The following is a 16,236-nucleotide window of genomic DNA, read 5'->3' on the forward strand; positions in this document are numbered from 1 at the left end:
GAAGTGCCTGCTACCGAAGCTTCCGAAGCTGTGCTTGAGGGCTTCATGGCGAACTCCTCACGCTCCAAGTCCGCCGGACCGGCCGCCGCCGGTACATAAATCACAGCGTCGGCGATTTGCGTGGGTGGCCAAGATGCGACTGATCCGGTCATAGGAAGGATTCCCATGTAAGGTAAGGTGCCAGTTGCGTGCCTACAACCAGTTCTGTGCCTACTTGTTTTAGCCAATTAGCATCTTCTTGTTAAACTCTCGTAGTCTATTGGTAGATTTTTCCAGCGTCACATGCAATTTCCGGTGATGAGCCTCCTAGGATTTGCATAGCATACAAAAATGCTATCAAAAAGAGGCAGGAAACTGGCAGCTCACTCCAAATCAACAAGCTTTTCAAAACAATAACAAGAAGCTCTACAAAATTTACACGGACCAGCGTGAAGTACATAAATTCAGCCCAATCGCGCAGATTTAGCGGGTGCAATCAGATTTCAGAATGGACAATTCAATGAAAAGTTATGCCACAGCAAGTCCGCAAGTTCGAAGGACAGCACGAAACTGGCAGAAGACCTTAATAGCGCTGCCATTTTCACGAGAACAAGTACAGTACATCACATTTCCATCGGCATCACTGGGGCTTCCCTCACCTCGGGGCACTGGTCAGTGGCGCATGGCCAGCACTGCAACCTGCTGTGCGCATTGCTCGACGGGTGCGGATCATTTTCCGGGGCTGGGATAAATCAGGTTTTCGCCATACAAACTCCAAGTCAAAGTAACGTGCGGCGGCTCCAGCCAATCGCTATCGCGGTATCACCTGCGATTAGGGGATCGTGGGCTGAAAAGTACCACTTGCATGGGTACACTTGTGCGCTCGCGGCGGGCAAAAAGTATCCGCCGCTCACTGCTTGATTTGCCTGGTGCCGCTCAAGTTGATACTCCGCCGACCAAGATGCTGGGAGCCAAGACCGCCGCCTTTGCCGCCGCCGCGGCGCTGGCCGTCGCCCAGACGCGCGCTGAGAGCGCCGCCCACCTGCGCGTGCGCGTGCACTCCAAGGTGACGTGCCCCAGCGGCCAGGAGAGCATCGCCGTCGCTGGCTGGAGCGCTGACGGATGTGTCGTCTCGGGCAACGTGTGTGTGGCCAACACCAACGGCGCCTGCCCCTCGGGCGCCCACTGCGAGTGGCTGGACACTGGCGTCTACGGCTGCGCGGACGGCGCCCCCGAGTCCTCGAGCTGGGCCGGCTGCGCGAGCAACGAGCAGACCATCGGCGTCGTGGGCTGGACGCACGACGGCTGCATCTCCTCGAGCAATGTTTGTGTCGCTCAGGTGAGCAACGGCGACTGCCCGTCGGGCTCTGCGTGCCAGAAGCTGGAGACGGGTGTGTACGGCTGCGTGGCCACGTCCAAGAAGCGCCACCACAAGTCGCACCACAAGTCGAGCACTACGTGCCCCAGCGGCCAGGAGAGCATCGGCGTCGCTGGATGGAGCGCGGATGGTTGCGTTACCTCAGGCAATGTGTGCGTCGCCAACGTCAACGGCGACTGCCCCACGGGTGCTCACTGCGAGTGGCTCGACACTGGCGTCTACGGCTGCGCGGACGGCGCCCCCGCCAACAACGAGACGTCGAGCGCGGCTGGCTGCAGCGGCAGCGAGCAGACTATTGGCGTTGTGGGCTGGGACCACGATGGCTGCATCGACTCCGACAACGTGTGTGTGGCCCAGGTGAGCAACGGTGACTGCCCTGAGGGCGCCTACTGCTCGCTGCTCGATACGGGTGTGTACGGCTGTGTGGCCAGCTCCAAGCGTCACCACAAGCACAAGTCGCACCAGAAGGATGCGACGTGCCCCAGTGGCCAGGAGAGTATCGCCGTCGCTGGCTGGAGCGCGGACGGCTGTGTCACCTCCGGCAACGTGTGTGTTGCCAACACGAACGGTGACTGCCCTACTGGTGCCCACTGCGCGTGGCTCGACACTGGTGTGTACGGATGCAAGGACGGCGCCCCGGAGGCCTCGAGCTGGGCTGGTTGCAGTGGCAGCGAGCAGACTATTGGCGTTGTGGGCTGGGACCACGATGGCTGCATCTCGTCGAGCAACGTATGTGTTGCTCAGGTAAGCAACGGTGACTGCCCCGAGGGTGCCTACTGCTCGCTGCTCGACACCGGCGTGTACGGCTGCGTGGCCAGCTCCAAGCGTCACCACCGTCACCACCACCACAAGTCGCACGAGAAGGGTGTGACGTGCCCCAGCGGCCAGGAGAGCATCGGCGTCGCTGGATGGAGCGCGGATGGTTGCGTTACCTCAGGCAATGTGTGCGTCGCCAACGTCAACGGCGACTGCCCCACGGGTGCTCACTGCGAGTGGCTCGACACTGGCGTCTTCGGCTGCAAGGATGGTGCTCCGGCTAACGAGACCTCGAGCTGGGCTGGCTGCAGCGGCAGCGAGCAGACGATTGGCGTTGTGGGCTGGGACCACGATGGCTGCATCGACTCCGACAACGTGTGTGTGGCCCAGGTGAGCAACGGCGACTGCCCCGAGGGTGCCTACTGCTCGAAGCTGGACACGGGTGTGTACGGCTGCGTCGCCAGCTCGAAGCACTAAGCGCTATCAGCCCCCAGGGTTGTGGTGGGTGAAGGCTCCCGGACGTTCGTAACGATGACCCAGAGCCGCTTTGTAATTACGACGGCATCTTTATCAGTGCCTTTTGTTCTGTATTTCATCTGTATTCAGACAATACAAAACACAATTAGCTTTTGTTAGTTGACTTGGCTTGCTGCGAACTTCTCTTTGCAGTATTGTGCCTTTCAGAAACTTTGGCCAATCTGACCTCAAAAAGGTGGTCTTAAGAAGGAGAGGGTAGGGTTAAACCTAGGATTTGCTGTTAGCCCTGCATCGGATTACGGAAGTCCTACGTAGGAGCTCCGTCTTCATCTAAAGGGTACCTTTTTGGAAATAAGGACGAATGGCCATGTTATGCTGGCCATTCGGGCCTTCGCAGGACTAACGAGCCCTTCGTAGGACTAGATCACGTCAGTGTGCCTGACAGCATCTGTGGCAAATGCACAGTTTGGCCACACTCGTACAGGCGGAGACTCCAGCTAGGTCACCATGCCAGCGTGGAGCTACGTACGGATACATGTGCTACAGCCTGTAGCCTACATGTATAATGGTACTGCACACGCTCATTTGTTGGCCTCCCTTCGCAAACAATTCGCTCAGTTTACATTCAGTTATTGTTTATGCACGGTTTTACTGGCCTTGGTACTAACTTTTATGAGGTCTTACGTAGGAGTAAGACTCCTACGTAGGACCTCAAATCGGAGGGCGTTTTGGCAGAAAGGCACAATACTGTACCACGCGCTTCATCTTACCGAGATCCACACCTTCTTGTAGAAGGCTTCTACGAGCCCGAGCCCGTCAACTTCAAAAGTGGGCTCCCCCTCATTCGAGAGCCAAAAGTCGCACAAAATGGGCTCCCTCATGGTAAGTACTACCTCCGTTCGGAAAATAAGGGCAGTTTTAAAAAAAATTGCGCATAGCTCCGCCTCGTTTTTTTATGATTATAAGCTGTGCAAAGAGAGCTCAATTAGAGCACGACCAAATTTTGAATCTGAATAGGTAGCCACGAGGCAAACGCGAGGTGCGCATCACGGCCACCGCATAGCGCTTCGCCATGCATGATGAGACAATAACAGCAGCGGCGGGGTGCATGTTCCACCGCTACCGGTAGCTGCACAGCGTACTTGTTCCGCCTCTAGCAACGTTCAAGCGAGCAGAGCTTCGCAGGATCTACTTGATGCTCAGCCTGACAAGCGCGTTCACTACCGTTGCATGATTGCCTTCCTGATGTCTAGATGCGCGCTCCACGAATGCTGAGCTACATACGCTGTGCGCTCACCTGCTGCCTTGTAGTCTCCCTCGACCTGCGAACATGCTGGGCATGAATACGCACAGAGCACGAACGTTAGCACACGAGCGTTTCGCACAAGTTCACCCAATCATGTCGTCACGGGGGGTCTTCGCGCGCAGGCTAGCCTTGGGGGCCATGAGCCTTAAGTTGAGGGCCCTCGAAGATCGTCCAGCAGCTTGTTGCTCTCGCTCGAAGTGAACGGCGGGAGATTCGAATCACTCCACCCATCCCTTTTCAAAATGATGCGAACGGATACACATTTGTTTAGCAAGGTATCTTCTTGAGGAGGATATAAAACTTGCGAAATCGGAAATAGTTTGAAACTGCCTTTTATTTCCGAACGGAGGTAGTACGAGATCAAGGAGCCTGGTTCGGGCTCCCCATTGGGGGCTCCCCAAATTTAGCTTCAAACCTAAGACGGGCTCTTCATAGTAATATCTGATTGGCCAATTTTACCTAGACTTAAGGCGAGCAACTTCGCGTGATCGATGCGCCAAGCTAGAAGATCGAGCTCACAGATCACCACACTAGAAGATCTCGCGCCGCTCATATGTGTACAGCCACTCCGAGGCCACCCCAGCGTCGCTGATCGTCCTTCCTTCCCCTCAAGGAGAAGCCCTCTTTCCTATGCCTTTTCAGGTTAGAACCTGGAGATACTTCAATGACGGCCAATCATCAGCGAGATACTTAACACAGGTGAGGGGGGAGCCCTTAACAAAGGCTCACAGTTCTGGAGGGCTCCTTTCACTTAATCTATTGAACTCAAGAGCCCAGGAGCCCGAGCTCGCGACTTTTTGGGTTCACACAAGAGCCCAGGAGCCCGGCTCTCCCCAGGGCGCCTTCAAGATGAACTACCGCCTCCGCTCGGAAAATAATGGAGTTTTCAAAAAAATATTCTCGAGAGCCCCGCCTCTACAGTAGTACATGTAGTAGTAGAAAATCTGTTTCAAAACTGGTGGACTGATCGCATGTGCATGATCTCCAAACTTCGAACCCAAGTAGTGTGGCTGAATTCAAGCGGCTTAAGCTGTTTATTTTCTAGGAGGCTTGCACCTCCGGCGGCGTAGCGTGCGCCGTGGAGGGACTTTCACAGTGTCCAATGCCTGAGTCAAAGCCTTTAACACGTTGAAAGTGTAAGTGCGGTTTTTAGTAGTATTATCGACTGCGAGAACTTGCCGGCCGGGGCTCTAGCGGACGGCATGCACCTGGCCGGCGTGCTTGCATGCCACAGCCGGGCGGCTCGGGGGTGACACCACAAACCAAGCTGGATTTCTGCGCTACTGCATGCGGTGGTGTATTGCGGCGGTCTTAGACCGTCCGCCGGAAGGCGGGACCTGTGGGGGGTCCACGGTGGCTTTCATGCGTGGAGTCATTGCGCCGTTTCCCATTAGAAAGCAGCCCACGGGTGACGCCGTGGTCCCAACTGGTAGTCATTGCCTCTATAGGCTGCGTGCGATCCTGGCAGGTCACCAGATCGACGGGCGTGCTGAGTGCGCACGCCCTCCACAGTACTCGTAGTGACGCGCGAGAGCATACTGTAAGTCAAAGTGGCCTGCGCTACATGAAGCTGGCCCCGACGGGGTGGTCCTCCAATGGTGCACCCACGGCGCGGCAGGACCAAGAAAATCGCAGTGGTAGAGATCCAGATACGACTGACTCGGGGATGACGACGTCATGTCGCCAAACACAGCGCCGCTGGGGTGCTCATCGGTACATTGGGCATGAAGGAACGCATGTCGGCCTTGACAATTGCAGTGGAGAAGTTCAAGCTTCGGAGGACAGTCGCTGCTGACAGAGCAGCGGGACCGCGTATGCTGTTCGCGGGGCCAAGTGGACAGAACTCGAGTAGACCGTTTCACTACGATGCACATTACATATAGTAGTTCGGTGCTGTGTGCATGCATGGGAAGCCTCAGGTGAAGATATCGATTCTGATAGCTGTGGAGTAGGCATCCGTGCTTGGGACGGAGTTACGCAGGAGACTATCAGGAATTGTTGGAGGCATTCAGGGATAGTAAGCTCGATCATGCATGCGCCGCATCCTCAACTAAGCTCAAGTTGTAGTAACTCAGTACATTTGCATCTTTGTGAAACCTGCATGAATTTTACAACCTTCCACTCTCTATTGGTCCCACCCTGCCGAATCTAACGGGGCCACCTGTACCACATGGATACAGCGGTGATAAATACTAATAGACGACAGTATCATAACCAGGAGCAGAATCCTGTATTTAGAGTGTCCGAAGGTCGCACGACTACTTGCGGTGAGCAGGAATCCGAGTCTCATAATGGACAGGACTCGGCATTGGAGTCACGTAAGAGGTGCTGGAGGATCCGGCGTGGTGGTGGTGGTGGGGGGGGGGGGGGCGGACGGGGCGTGTGATAGCCTGTCTCCCCGGGGAACAACTGAAGGTCATTGTCGGCCGAGGAGGGTCCGCGGAGTCCGATGTCAGGGCTAGCCTTGGAGGTGTCAATGGTGGTGTGCTCCGATGCGGCGCAGGTGCCGACGACCACGACGGCAGCAAGGAGAACTCCGGTGACGAGCTTCATTGTTAGGCGCGTGGTGATGGCGGTTGTTGCTGTTCCTTGGGAATTGGGGAATGGATCGCCAAAACAGTGCTTACTCAAGCCACATCGGAGTGCTGACGACGTGTGGGGCCCGAAAATCTGAGTCTCATCATACTTAAGTACATGCACGCTGTATTGTGCTTTGCAGACTTTTTGGCACTTCGTACGACTTAGCGAGCACGACTTATCTATAAATCGTACCCGAGTACGAATTGCTGTAAATCGTGGATGGTCAATCTGCACCAGGTAGAGTGCACAGACCAACTCGTGCATGATTTAGCACATCCAACACGAGTAAGCATCGCTTTGGCACTTTTAGAAAGTGCCATTTCCGAGCCAAATCGGCTCCGAAACACGATTTGATCAACTCGCATTCAATGCCTCTATGAATTTATTCCTAAGTACGAACACTAACTAGTGCACGAAATAGAAGGGCAAAATGGATGCAGAGCACAATACATGTACTGGGTTTAGTTACGAATAGTAATCGGAATTCATGTACAGGCGGCCCCGTCAGATTCGTCAGGGTGGGACCAATAGAGAGTGGAAGGTTGTAAAATTCATGCAGGCTATTGAGGAACGCTTGTGTTGTTGATGGCAAATGCCGAAGTGAGTTGATAAAGGTTACCAAAGTTGTCCTACTTGTCCTTCTCAACTCTACTCCCCTCTTCTCCTTCTTGTTGTCCTCTCGTGTCTGCTTATGCAATCACCGCTTGCTACACCGTCGAACCAACCAAGTTGACCAACCTGAAGATTAGCCAATAGAAAGCGTTCCAGGACGGTTCTGGGTGAACCGTGCCAACGGTTAAGGTACGGAACGGAACCGTACTTAGCGATGCACTTTAACACTCCCACTCACCACTACGGTACGGTGACCTTCTCCTTGATCCCGCTGGCGTTCCGCAAGTGCTTGAGCGACTTCGTCCCGAGCGCCTTCGTCAGCATGTCCGCCAGTTGCTGCTTCGTCTCGACGTAGTCCACCTTGACCGTTCCGCGTTCCACGTTCTCGCGGATGAAGTGGTGTCGAATGTCCACGTGCTTCGTCCTGGCGTGGTACCCAGCGTTCTGGACCAGCGCGATCGCTCCTTGGTTGTCTTCCCACAGCTGCGTCGCGTCCACTTGTTCCTTGCCCATGTACTTCAGCATTGCACGCGTCCAGAGCACCTCCTGCACACATAGACTCAATGCCATGTACTCAGCTTCCGCAGAGCTGAGTGCAACCGTTCTCTGGAACTTGGACTTGAACACCACGGGATCGTTCCCGATCATCACCATGACGCCTGATACGGAACGCCTGTCGTCAAAGTTGCTTCCCCAATCGGCGTCCGTGAACGCTTCAACCCTGATGCTGTCGTCGCCATATTGGTACACGATACCGTACTCCCGGGTCGTCTTCAAGTAGCGCAGCACGCGAATGGCAGCTCGCCAATGCAGCAGACCGGGGTTCTCCAGGAATCGCGACAACTGGGTCACCACGTACGCGATGTCCGGTCTGGTGCATGTCGTGATGTACAGCAGACATCCGATCAGGGAACGGTACGGCCGTGACTTCATCTCAGTACGCTCTTCATCCGTTCCGGGCGACTGCGTCTTGGTCAGCTTCAGGCCCGACGTGCACGGGTTGTCCACAGGCTTAGCGTACCGTTGACCGAACCGTTCCACCACGTCGTCAATGTATCTCGTCTGCTTGGTCATGAGCGTTCCATCGTTCTTGTTGTGGTCAATCTCCATACCCAAGATGAACTTCGCCGTGCCGAGCGCCTTCATCTTGAACGCGTTCTTCACCTCACGAACCTCACCACTCGTCTTCGCAGCGATAATCATGTCGTCGACGTACAGGAACACGTAGATGAAACCGTTCCTGGAACGCTTGACGTAGACACACTGATCCTCCCCGCAGCTCTTGAAACCGTTCCCCAAGAACACACGGTGGATGGTCTTGTTCCACGCACTGGCCGCCTGCTTCAGGCCGTAGATAGCCTTGATCAGCTGGCACATGTAGTTCGCAGCGTTCTCAATACCAAATGACACCTCCATGTACACACGGTCCGTCAGCTCACTGTTCAGGAACGCTGTGTCCGCGCCCAACTGCTCCATCACGTATGCGTCTGCGACGCACACGGCCAGCACGACCCGGATCGAATTCATGTTCGCGACCGGAGAGTACGTCTCGAAAACGTTGACACCGTACTTCTGCTTGAAACCCTTCGCAACCAACCGTGCCTTGTACCGGATCACGCGACCGTTCTCGTCACGCTTCTTGGCAAACACCCACCGGCTACCAATCGTACGCGTATGCGTTCCACGTCGTACCAGCGTCCACGTTCCGTTCCGTTCGTGCGAGAGCAACTCCGTGTCCATTGCATCCCGCCAGGCATCTGCGTTTTCGCTAGTAATGGCCTGCGCATACGTTGCCGGAACATCCATTCCATCGTCGATCCTGGCCACGTACGCCAGTACAGCCTCCGAATGAGACCGTCCTCGTCGATCCTGGGTCGCTTCGGGGACGCCAGCCCATCACTCTTTTCCGACTTGCGTTCCTCGCCATCGTCATCGTCACCGTCCCCCAAAAGAAACACCGGTTCACGGGATCTTCTTGTCTGTTCCGGTTCGGGGTGGAACGCCAGGTGGTCGTCCTGGAACGCTTGAGGTGGAGGCCGGTACGCAGTCAACTCCAATCCAGTCGCAGCTGGGCGTTCCGGTGCCGGCGGCCGCAGTACCTCCTGCTCTGGCTCAGCCTCATTCATCTCGACGTCTGGAACGGGTTCCTCAACAGCTTCCATGGGTTCGTCCTCGACCGGTTGGCGTTCCACCTCGATAGGAACGGTTGGCACATCTCCGTCCTTGGTCACATGGATGACCGTTCCATGCTGCGGTGATAGATTCCGCCCACCTCGCGCTCGTCCAGCTTGACCGACCGTGACACCTTAACCTTGGACGCATCCATGTCGTATACACGGTACCCATTAGCGTTCTCCGCATACCCGAGGAACATGCACCTAAAGGTCTTGGGCTCGAGCTTCGTCCTCTTCGCATCGTCAATGTGAGCGTACCCCGGTGAGCCGAACACGCGCAGGTGATCCATCCGTGGCTTCACCTTGAGGATGACCTCGTACGGCGTCACATCCGAGCGTTCCGTGATCGTGGAACGGTTGATCAGGTACACCGCCGTGCTCACAGCCTCCGCACACCATTCCGTCGACACGCCCTTGTAGTGTAACATGCTGCGTGCCTTCTTCACGATCGTCCGGTTCATGCGTTCCGCCACTCCGTTCTGCTGGGGGCTGTAGGTCACCGTTCGCTGATGCATGATACCGTTCCGGCGACAGAGATCCGTGACCGTCTTGTTCACGAACTCCGTTCCATTGTCCGAGCGCAGGCACTTCAAGCGTTCTCCCCATTGGTTCTCGTACAACGCCTTGAACTCCTTCAGCTTGTCGGCCACTTCGCTCTTCTTCGTCATGAAGTACGCCACGACATACCTCGAGTAGTCGTCCACGAACGTGAGCACGTACTTCGCCCCACCCTTGGAGACCGTTCTCATCGGCCCCATCACATCCGTGTGGACTAGTTCCAACACACGCGATGTCTTCGTCGTCGACCGTGCCAGGAATGATGCCACAGTCTGCTTCCCCTTCATGAATCCGCCGCACAAAGTCTTGACGCTACGCCCCACGGTTGGCAAACCGTTCGTAGCACACTGAGTCTTGGCCATACCGTTCTCGCTCGGGTGCCACATGCGAGCGTGCCAAAGCTCCCACTGACTGTCAGCCCCGGCGTATTCCACGAACCGTGCCGACTCCTGCTCGCAGTCGAGCACATGGCCTTGCCAATCTTCTTGCCCATCGCGACCGCGCCGGCGGTCCCCCATATGACACACGAGGAACGCTGGAACTCAACGCTCAGACCGCGTTCCGCAAGCTTCCCCACCGACAGCAACCGTCTGTCGAGTCCCGGAATGTACAGCACGTCCTTCATTGTGATGCGTTTCCCGTCCATCCCGGTCAGCTTGACCGTTCCTCGCCCGACGACCCGCAGCTGCTTTCCGTCGGCGATGGTCACCTGCATGCCAGTGACCATTCCATCCATTTCAAAGAGGTCATCACGATGCGGGGTCATGTGGGATGACGCCCCGCTATCGATCAGCCACCCGGCGAGGCGTTCCTCACCCACGGCGAACACGGTGTCGTTCCCAGCGCTACCATTCTTGCCCGAGCAGTCCCGCTTCATGCGGCCCACCTAATCGCACTGAAAGCACTTGCCCTGGAAGGCACCGTTCTTCTTCGGACCGTTCCCCTTGCGACCGTTCCCACGACCGCCCTTGAACCGTCCAGCGTTCCCGTTGGCGCGGAACGCTTTCTCCGTAGTGGAATCCATCTTCTCGAGCCGTTCAAACTCCTTCAGCAGCTTCTCCTTCACGTCGTTCAACGTGACATCCTTGGCGTTCTCCAGGATGGACGCGATCAGTTCGTACTCGGACGGTAGGCTGCTCAGCAGCACCACGAGCTGCCGTGCCTCGTCGACCGGTTCTCCCATCGTCTGCAGCCTAACGATCAGCTCGTCGAACGCGTCCAGATGCTTGGCCATCGACGTTCCAGCATCCATCTTGAACTCATGCAGACGCCTCGTCATAGCGACACGGTTGTGGAGCGTGGTACGGTTGTAGCACTCCCTCAGAGTGTTCCACGCCTGCATGGCACGCGTCGTGGAACGGATCTTCGTCTGGTGCTGGAGCTCCACACCCTGCGCGATAATGCCCAACGCCTTCGCGTCGTTCACTAGCCACGCATCCGTGATCTCGTTCTCCGCCTTGACGACCTCCACATGCGCGAGCAGCCCCTTCCGGGCCAGCGTCATGCGCATGATGTACTACCCGTGGAAATAGTTCCCACTGCCCCGGAGGACTTCGGCGCGCTTGGTCGCCATGTCTCGAGCGGAACGTTCTTGGTCGAGCGTCCTTGTGGAGAAGTGCTGAATAAGAATTGTTCGCCGAGAAAGGCGGCAGGGCCGATCGACTGGAAGTATGGGGGTCAGCGATCGAGAGACAGGCAGCGAAGATCTATGGATCAGAGGGAGTTCTTCGGGAGATCTCAAGTGGCCCGATGACGCCGGCGCGTAAGGCAGGACATGTGGCAAGCCGGATTGGGGATGATCGCGTTCGAACCGTGGCGTGATTCGAGGCCGACCCAAGTCCCGATCGACGACAGATCTCGCAGATCGAGGACGGCCGAAGACGGAAGACGATGGATCGGCGGTGTACGGCAACCGGCACAAGTCGTCGATCGAGAGTTGATCGCCGATCGCCAATCGGGAGTCGATCGTGTATCGGGAGCCGATCGTGGGATGATCGTGGATCGGGGATCGACCGCGATGGGATGCACATGGAGGACGAAGTCACGACAAGAATCCAGTGGATGTTTAGTTGTAGGATGGTAGATGAGATGGCAGCGGTAGGGAGACACCAGCTAAACATAAATCAGAGCAGAATTTGCACCAAAGGCCACAAGTCCCCTCAAGTCTCCAAGTCCAGGGACTACATTGGCCTCGGCAGCGTCGCCACTTTGGGTAGTGAACTAGCGGTACGGTTAAGACTGGATTAATACATTGGCCAGCTTGACCTACTCTAGTGAGCTATCTTTTGTGTGCAACTCCTCGATCGACCGGATATTAGTGCTTGGCCGGCGATCATTTCTCCTCTCGATCAACTTCGATCCCGCAATAGGAAGCGGCAAACAACTCAAGAAAGGAAGGAACACACCCGGAAAGGCAACTACAGGCCTTGGATCTACTCCAGACCGACCGATCGCAGCGAACAACCCTCGATCGGAGCGTATACTCGGACGCAGAGCGAAGACTACCGCGCTGCTCCACAAACTATCCCCGCGTCACGCCAAGACATTCGATCTTCACCAAGTGCTGCATCTTTGGAGCCCCGAGAGAGCGGATCCAGCCCGCCGACGGGTACACAAGGTGAGAACAAGTTCAGCCGATCACAGATCGTTGGGGGGCCCCCTCCGTTAGTCGGTGTCTGGGCGCTGGTGGGAAGCTCGGTCAGGGCTTAACCAGATTTTGGCCGATCCCGCTACACCACAATGGTGCGCGTGCCCGGATCTCTTGGGGACTCCGGATTTCACCGTAAGTCCGTAGAAGATGCGCAAGTGAAGAAAGAACCAGGGGAAGAGGCGTCGACGGATATTCGGATCAACGAAGACGCTGCTGAACAAAACAAGACCCGCGGATTGACAGAGTGCTCGGAGGACTTCTTTCGACGAAATCGAGGGCGATCTGGAGACAGATCTAGAGGACAAACCTCAACATCCTCCCCAGGTCCCTTCGGGGACCCCGGTGGATCTTGGTGCAAACCGAGATTCACTAACAAAACAAACTAAGGCGGGATCGGACCGATACGCGTTCGCCGACTCGCCGATCAGGCTCGATCCGGACTACCTGGACGCGATCGCGGACAAGGACGAGATCGTGAGGAAGAAGCCGAAAGCGCCAGGCTTGGACGACGAAGATCCCAGACCGTCGGCGCTCGACTGGTCCGAGGCTGACCTGGATCGTCAGTATCACTTGAAGGAACTGCGAGACTTCTTGCGTCAAGATCCTGTCATGGTGATCTTGCGGCCAGAGCAGATCGACGACCCGAAGGGCCCGATCTCGGCCCCCCGAGTGACGGACAACAAGCTGATGGCGGTGAAGAACCTGCTCGGGCTGTTGAAGGAAGCCGGTTTCGTGGCTGGCGCCTATGAAGCGAACGGCCTTTTCGATCAAGATCTCGATGTGATCCAGACTGTGATCCAGACATTGGTCGACAAGTTGAGACCTTTGGTCGACGTGATCGCGGACAGTCCGGACCTGAAGGTGCCAGTGCTAGTGTCGCCAGCTCCCGCGTCGTCGCCGCGGATGGAGTCCACTGGGTACCGACCGTCGTCTCCTTATGTCTTCGCAGCGGAACATGTATCGGATACGTCGTCCGAACCTCAACGGATGCCCCTCGGCCCTTCAGGATCTGTGATGTTGGACGCACGATCACGGAATCAACGTCAGGAACGCATGCGATCAGGACCTCGGAAGCAGAAACCCAAGTCGACCGATCGGACCACCAGTGCTACCGGATCAGATGCGTCGAATAACAGACTGGATTCTTACTTTCAGGCTGCGATGGCTCGATTTCTGAAGGAACAACAGGCCACGGTGGCAACACCTACTCCAGTGGTCGACGACAACGTTGGATCGCGGGACGTGGAGATGGAATCAGCCGGATCGCCGGATCAAGATCCCTCTCAGTGGGAATACGATCTGGACGACATTGATCTACCGAGTTCGGCCCCTGCTGCGGTGGTCACCGCTGCCTCAGGATCCACTGGGTCCTCCTTAATCCAGCGTGCGCGGATTTCGGCGATGCCCGATCTTAAGGAGTTCAGTGGCAAGGATCAGGACGAAGACCGCGCCCGATCGTGGACCAGCAAGGTGAAATCGGCGTCCCTGCGAGATCAGGCTACGGACGAAGAGAAGTGCCTGACCTTCGCTGATCAACTGACGGGCCCGGCGAAGAACTGGTACCGCCAGCTGGGCCGATCGACGCGGAACAAGTGGAGCGATCTACTCCGGAGTTTCCAGATCCAGTATTGTGGCCTGGGAGTATCGGCCGCTTGGCAGTATTACCATTCTCGCAAGAGATCATATGAATCGCCGTTGGAGTACCTCTATCGACTGAATGTGGCGGCTCTGTGTGCGAAATTGAAGATCAAGGACGGAGATTCCAAGGCCCGCCGAGAACATGTCGAACACTTTATCGAGACGCTGGGCGATCCGGACCTGGCCGATCGGCTCACTATACTCCGGCTTGCGGACGCAGAAGATCTGGAGGAAGTCCTGCGCGCTCGAGAGCGCGCGAAGAGCAGACAGAAGCGATCTGCCTTTGAATCGAAGTATCTTCAGAAGGTTCTGACCTCAGCACCAGCTGCTGCAACCAACCGGGCAGTGCGTGCAGTGCAGATCGCGAGCCAGGAGTCTGGATCGGACACGGGATCAGACGGATCGGACTCAGAGGGTGATCTACGTCGCGTTTACCTAGCGTCGGCCGAGGACAAGTCCCGCAACGCTGGGGGCGACGCGACGAAGCCGGATCGAAGCAACCAAGCGCAGATCAACCATGACCCACCTCGATCGGATCCACGATCGCTATCTTCACCTGACGGCTCGGAGCGATCAAACCGCTGCTCACATTGTGGATCGCGGAAACACACCGATCTCGATTGTTGGAGACGTTTGAGGTGCGAGAAGTGTGGCAAGAGAGGTCATCCGACGGATCGCTGCCTGTTTGTGTGCCGTGGATGTGGTGAACTACACGAGATGGGCAAGTGCCCGATGGAGGAATTCAACAACCAGATCCGTCAATGGTGTGAAGCACGCTGGCATGTTGCCCGCGATCGACGAGAAGATGTTAAACTAGGACGCTCGCCGGGTTGGAATCCGGTACGAGCCGAGCGTTCTAGGTACTGCATCTATGCATTCGTGAACAACAACACGGTAGATCGAGTAAGTGGACGGACTGATCTACGCGGTAATACATGTGATCTGCATGCGAAATCTACCGCCAAGGTCTTAAGTCTACATCGATCGGACGACTTCAGCCGTTCTGACGCCGAAGTGCCCTTGGATCTCCAGTCTGGAGAAACGCGGGGCTATTGGAAGCAACTCAGACCGGAAGAATGGTTCACGCCAGCTGATGGAGAAGTGACGACCGAGATCTCGGAGCATGATCGCGATCGAAGTCGGCCTCGCGTCAGCGAACACCGCAAAGCGGCGAAATCAAGTGACGATACAGCAGTCGACGGTGTTCCAGCATCTGAACGACTGCCGCAAGTGGCTGAAGACTCATCGATCGTTGGAGTTGATCATCTGGAAATGGAGCCCAAACCCACTTCAAATCGGGGCGATCTTGTTACGTCCGAACCAGATCGAGACGTTGGTGCTGACGATCAGGTCCATTACCACGAGGGCGGGGATCTGTCAGCAGAAGATGTCGAAGGTGAATTAGCTGTGCTTCCTGAAATCGCGATCTCGACGACGGATGAAGTGAAGATCGATCATATCAAGGTGGGAGATCTGGAGTTCAACACCCCGGAGGAGATCGATCGGCTGCGAAAAAAGGTCTGGCATAGGAATCACTTGCTGATCGGCAAGGGCAATGCACTTCCCCCAGCAGCCCGAGGCGTCACCTGTGACATCGACGTGGGCGACGCGAAGCCGATCGCTCAACGTGTCCGGAAAGTTGCCCCGCAGTTCGTGGAGAAGGTGTTCTCTGGATTTTATCCAGAGTCCATGGGTGAAGGCCACTGAGGTGCCATTATTCTCACATCAAATACCTGCTAAATATGGGTTTGAGCGCTGCTGATGTTTATAGCTAGAATACCTGTTATACTGGATAGTCTGCGATCTAAGCAAATTATGCTGCTATGTTGACCCATCCGGTCGAGATTAAGTCAAATTACCTATTATTTTGCATACCCTTTAATCAAGCATGTATACCTGTGATAGATAGTTTATCTGCCACTCAAGCGACATCCATCGGATTTTTTCGCTCCAACAACATGCCGACGGGATCCCACCCCGGTTGCTAGTGGGGCATTGCTTCGGAAAATGTTGTATCTTAGCTTCTCAGCACCGCCCCCAAGTATCCTATGCACACTCATACTTTTACCAAATTGGTTTCAAAAATATATGCATGAAGTGCCGGGTTTGCATCAGATTTTATTAAAAT

The 16,236-nt window shown here is 56.0% G+C and overlaps 2 protein-coding genes across 2 annotated transcripts; both read left to right on the plus strand.

The window, feature by feature from the left end:
- The first annotated feature begins 903 nt into the window (after window positions 1–903).
- On the plus strand, window positions 904–2,747 carry PHYSODRAFT_355870 (hypothetical protein). The gene has a single exon (XM_009537036.1). It carries the CDS (start codon window positions 941–943, stop codon window positions 2,588–2,590), a length of 1,650 nt encoding a protein of 549 aa, XP_009535331.1. The 5' UTR covers window positions 904–940; the 3' UTR covers window positions 2,591–2,747.
- Window positions 2,748–12,559: 9,812 nt separating this feature from the next.
- Window positions 12,560–15,815, plus strand: PHYSODRAFT_339130 (hypothetical protein; the record flags this gene model as incomplete). The annotated part of the gene is made up of 2 exons (XM_009537037.1): window positions 12,560–12,822; window positions 12,899–15,815. The coding sequence occupies 2 exons, from the start codon at window positions 12,560–12,562 to the stop codon at window positions 15,813–15,815; spliced, it is 3,180 nt and encodes a 1,059-aa protein (XP_009535332.1).
- Between the last annotated feature and the right edge of the window lie 421 nt (window positions 15,816–16,236).

This window comes from Phytophthora sojae (assembly GCF_000149755.1).
Source record: "Phytophthora sojae unplaced genomic scaffold PHYSOscaffold_10, whole genome shotgun sequence".
Classification (NCBI taxonomy): Eukaryota; Oomycota; class Peronosporomycetes; order Peronosporales; family Peronosporaceae; genus Phytophthora; species Phytophthora sojae.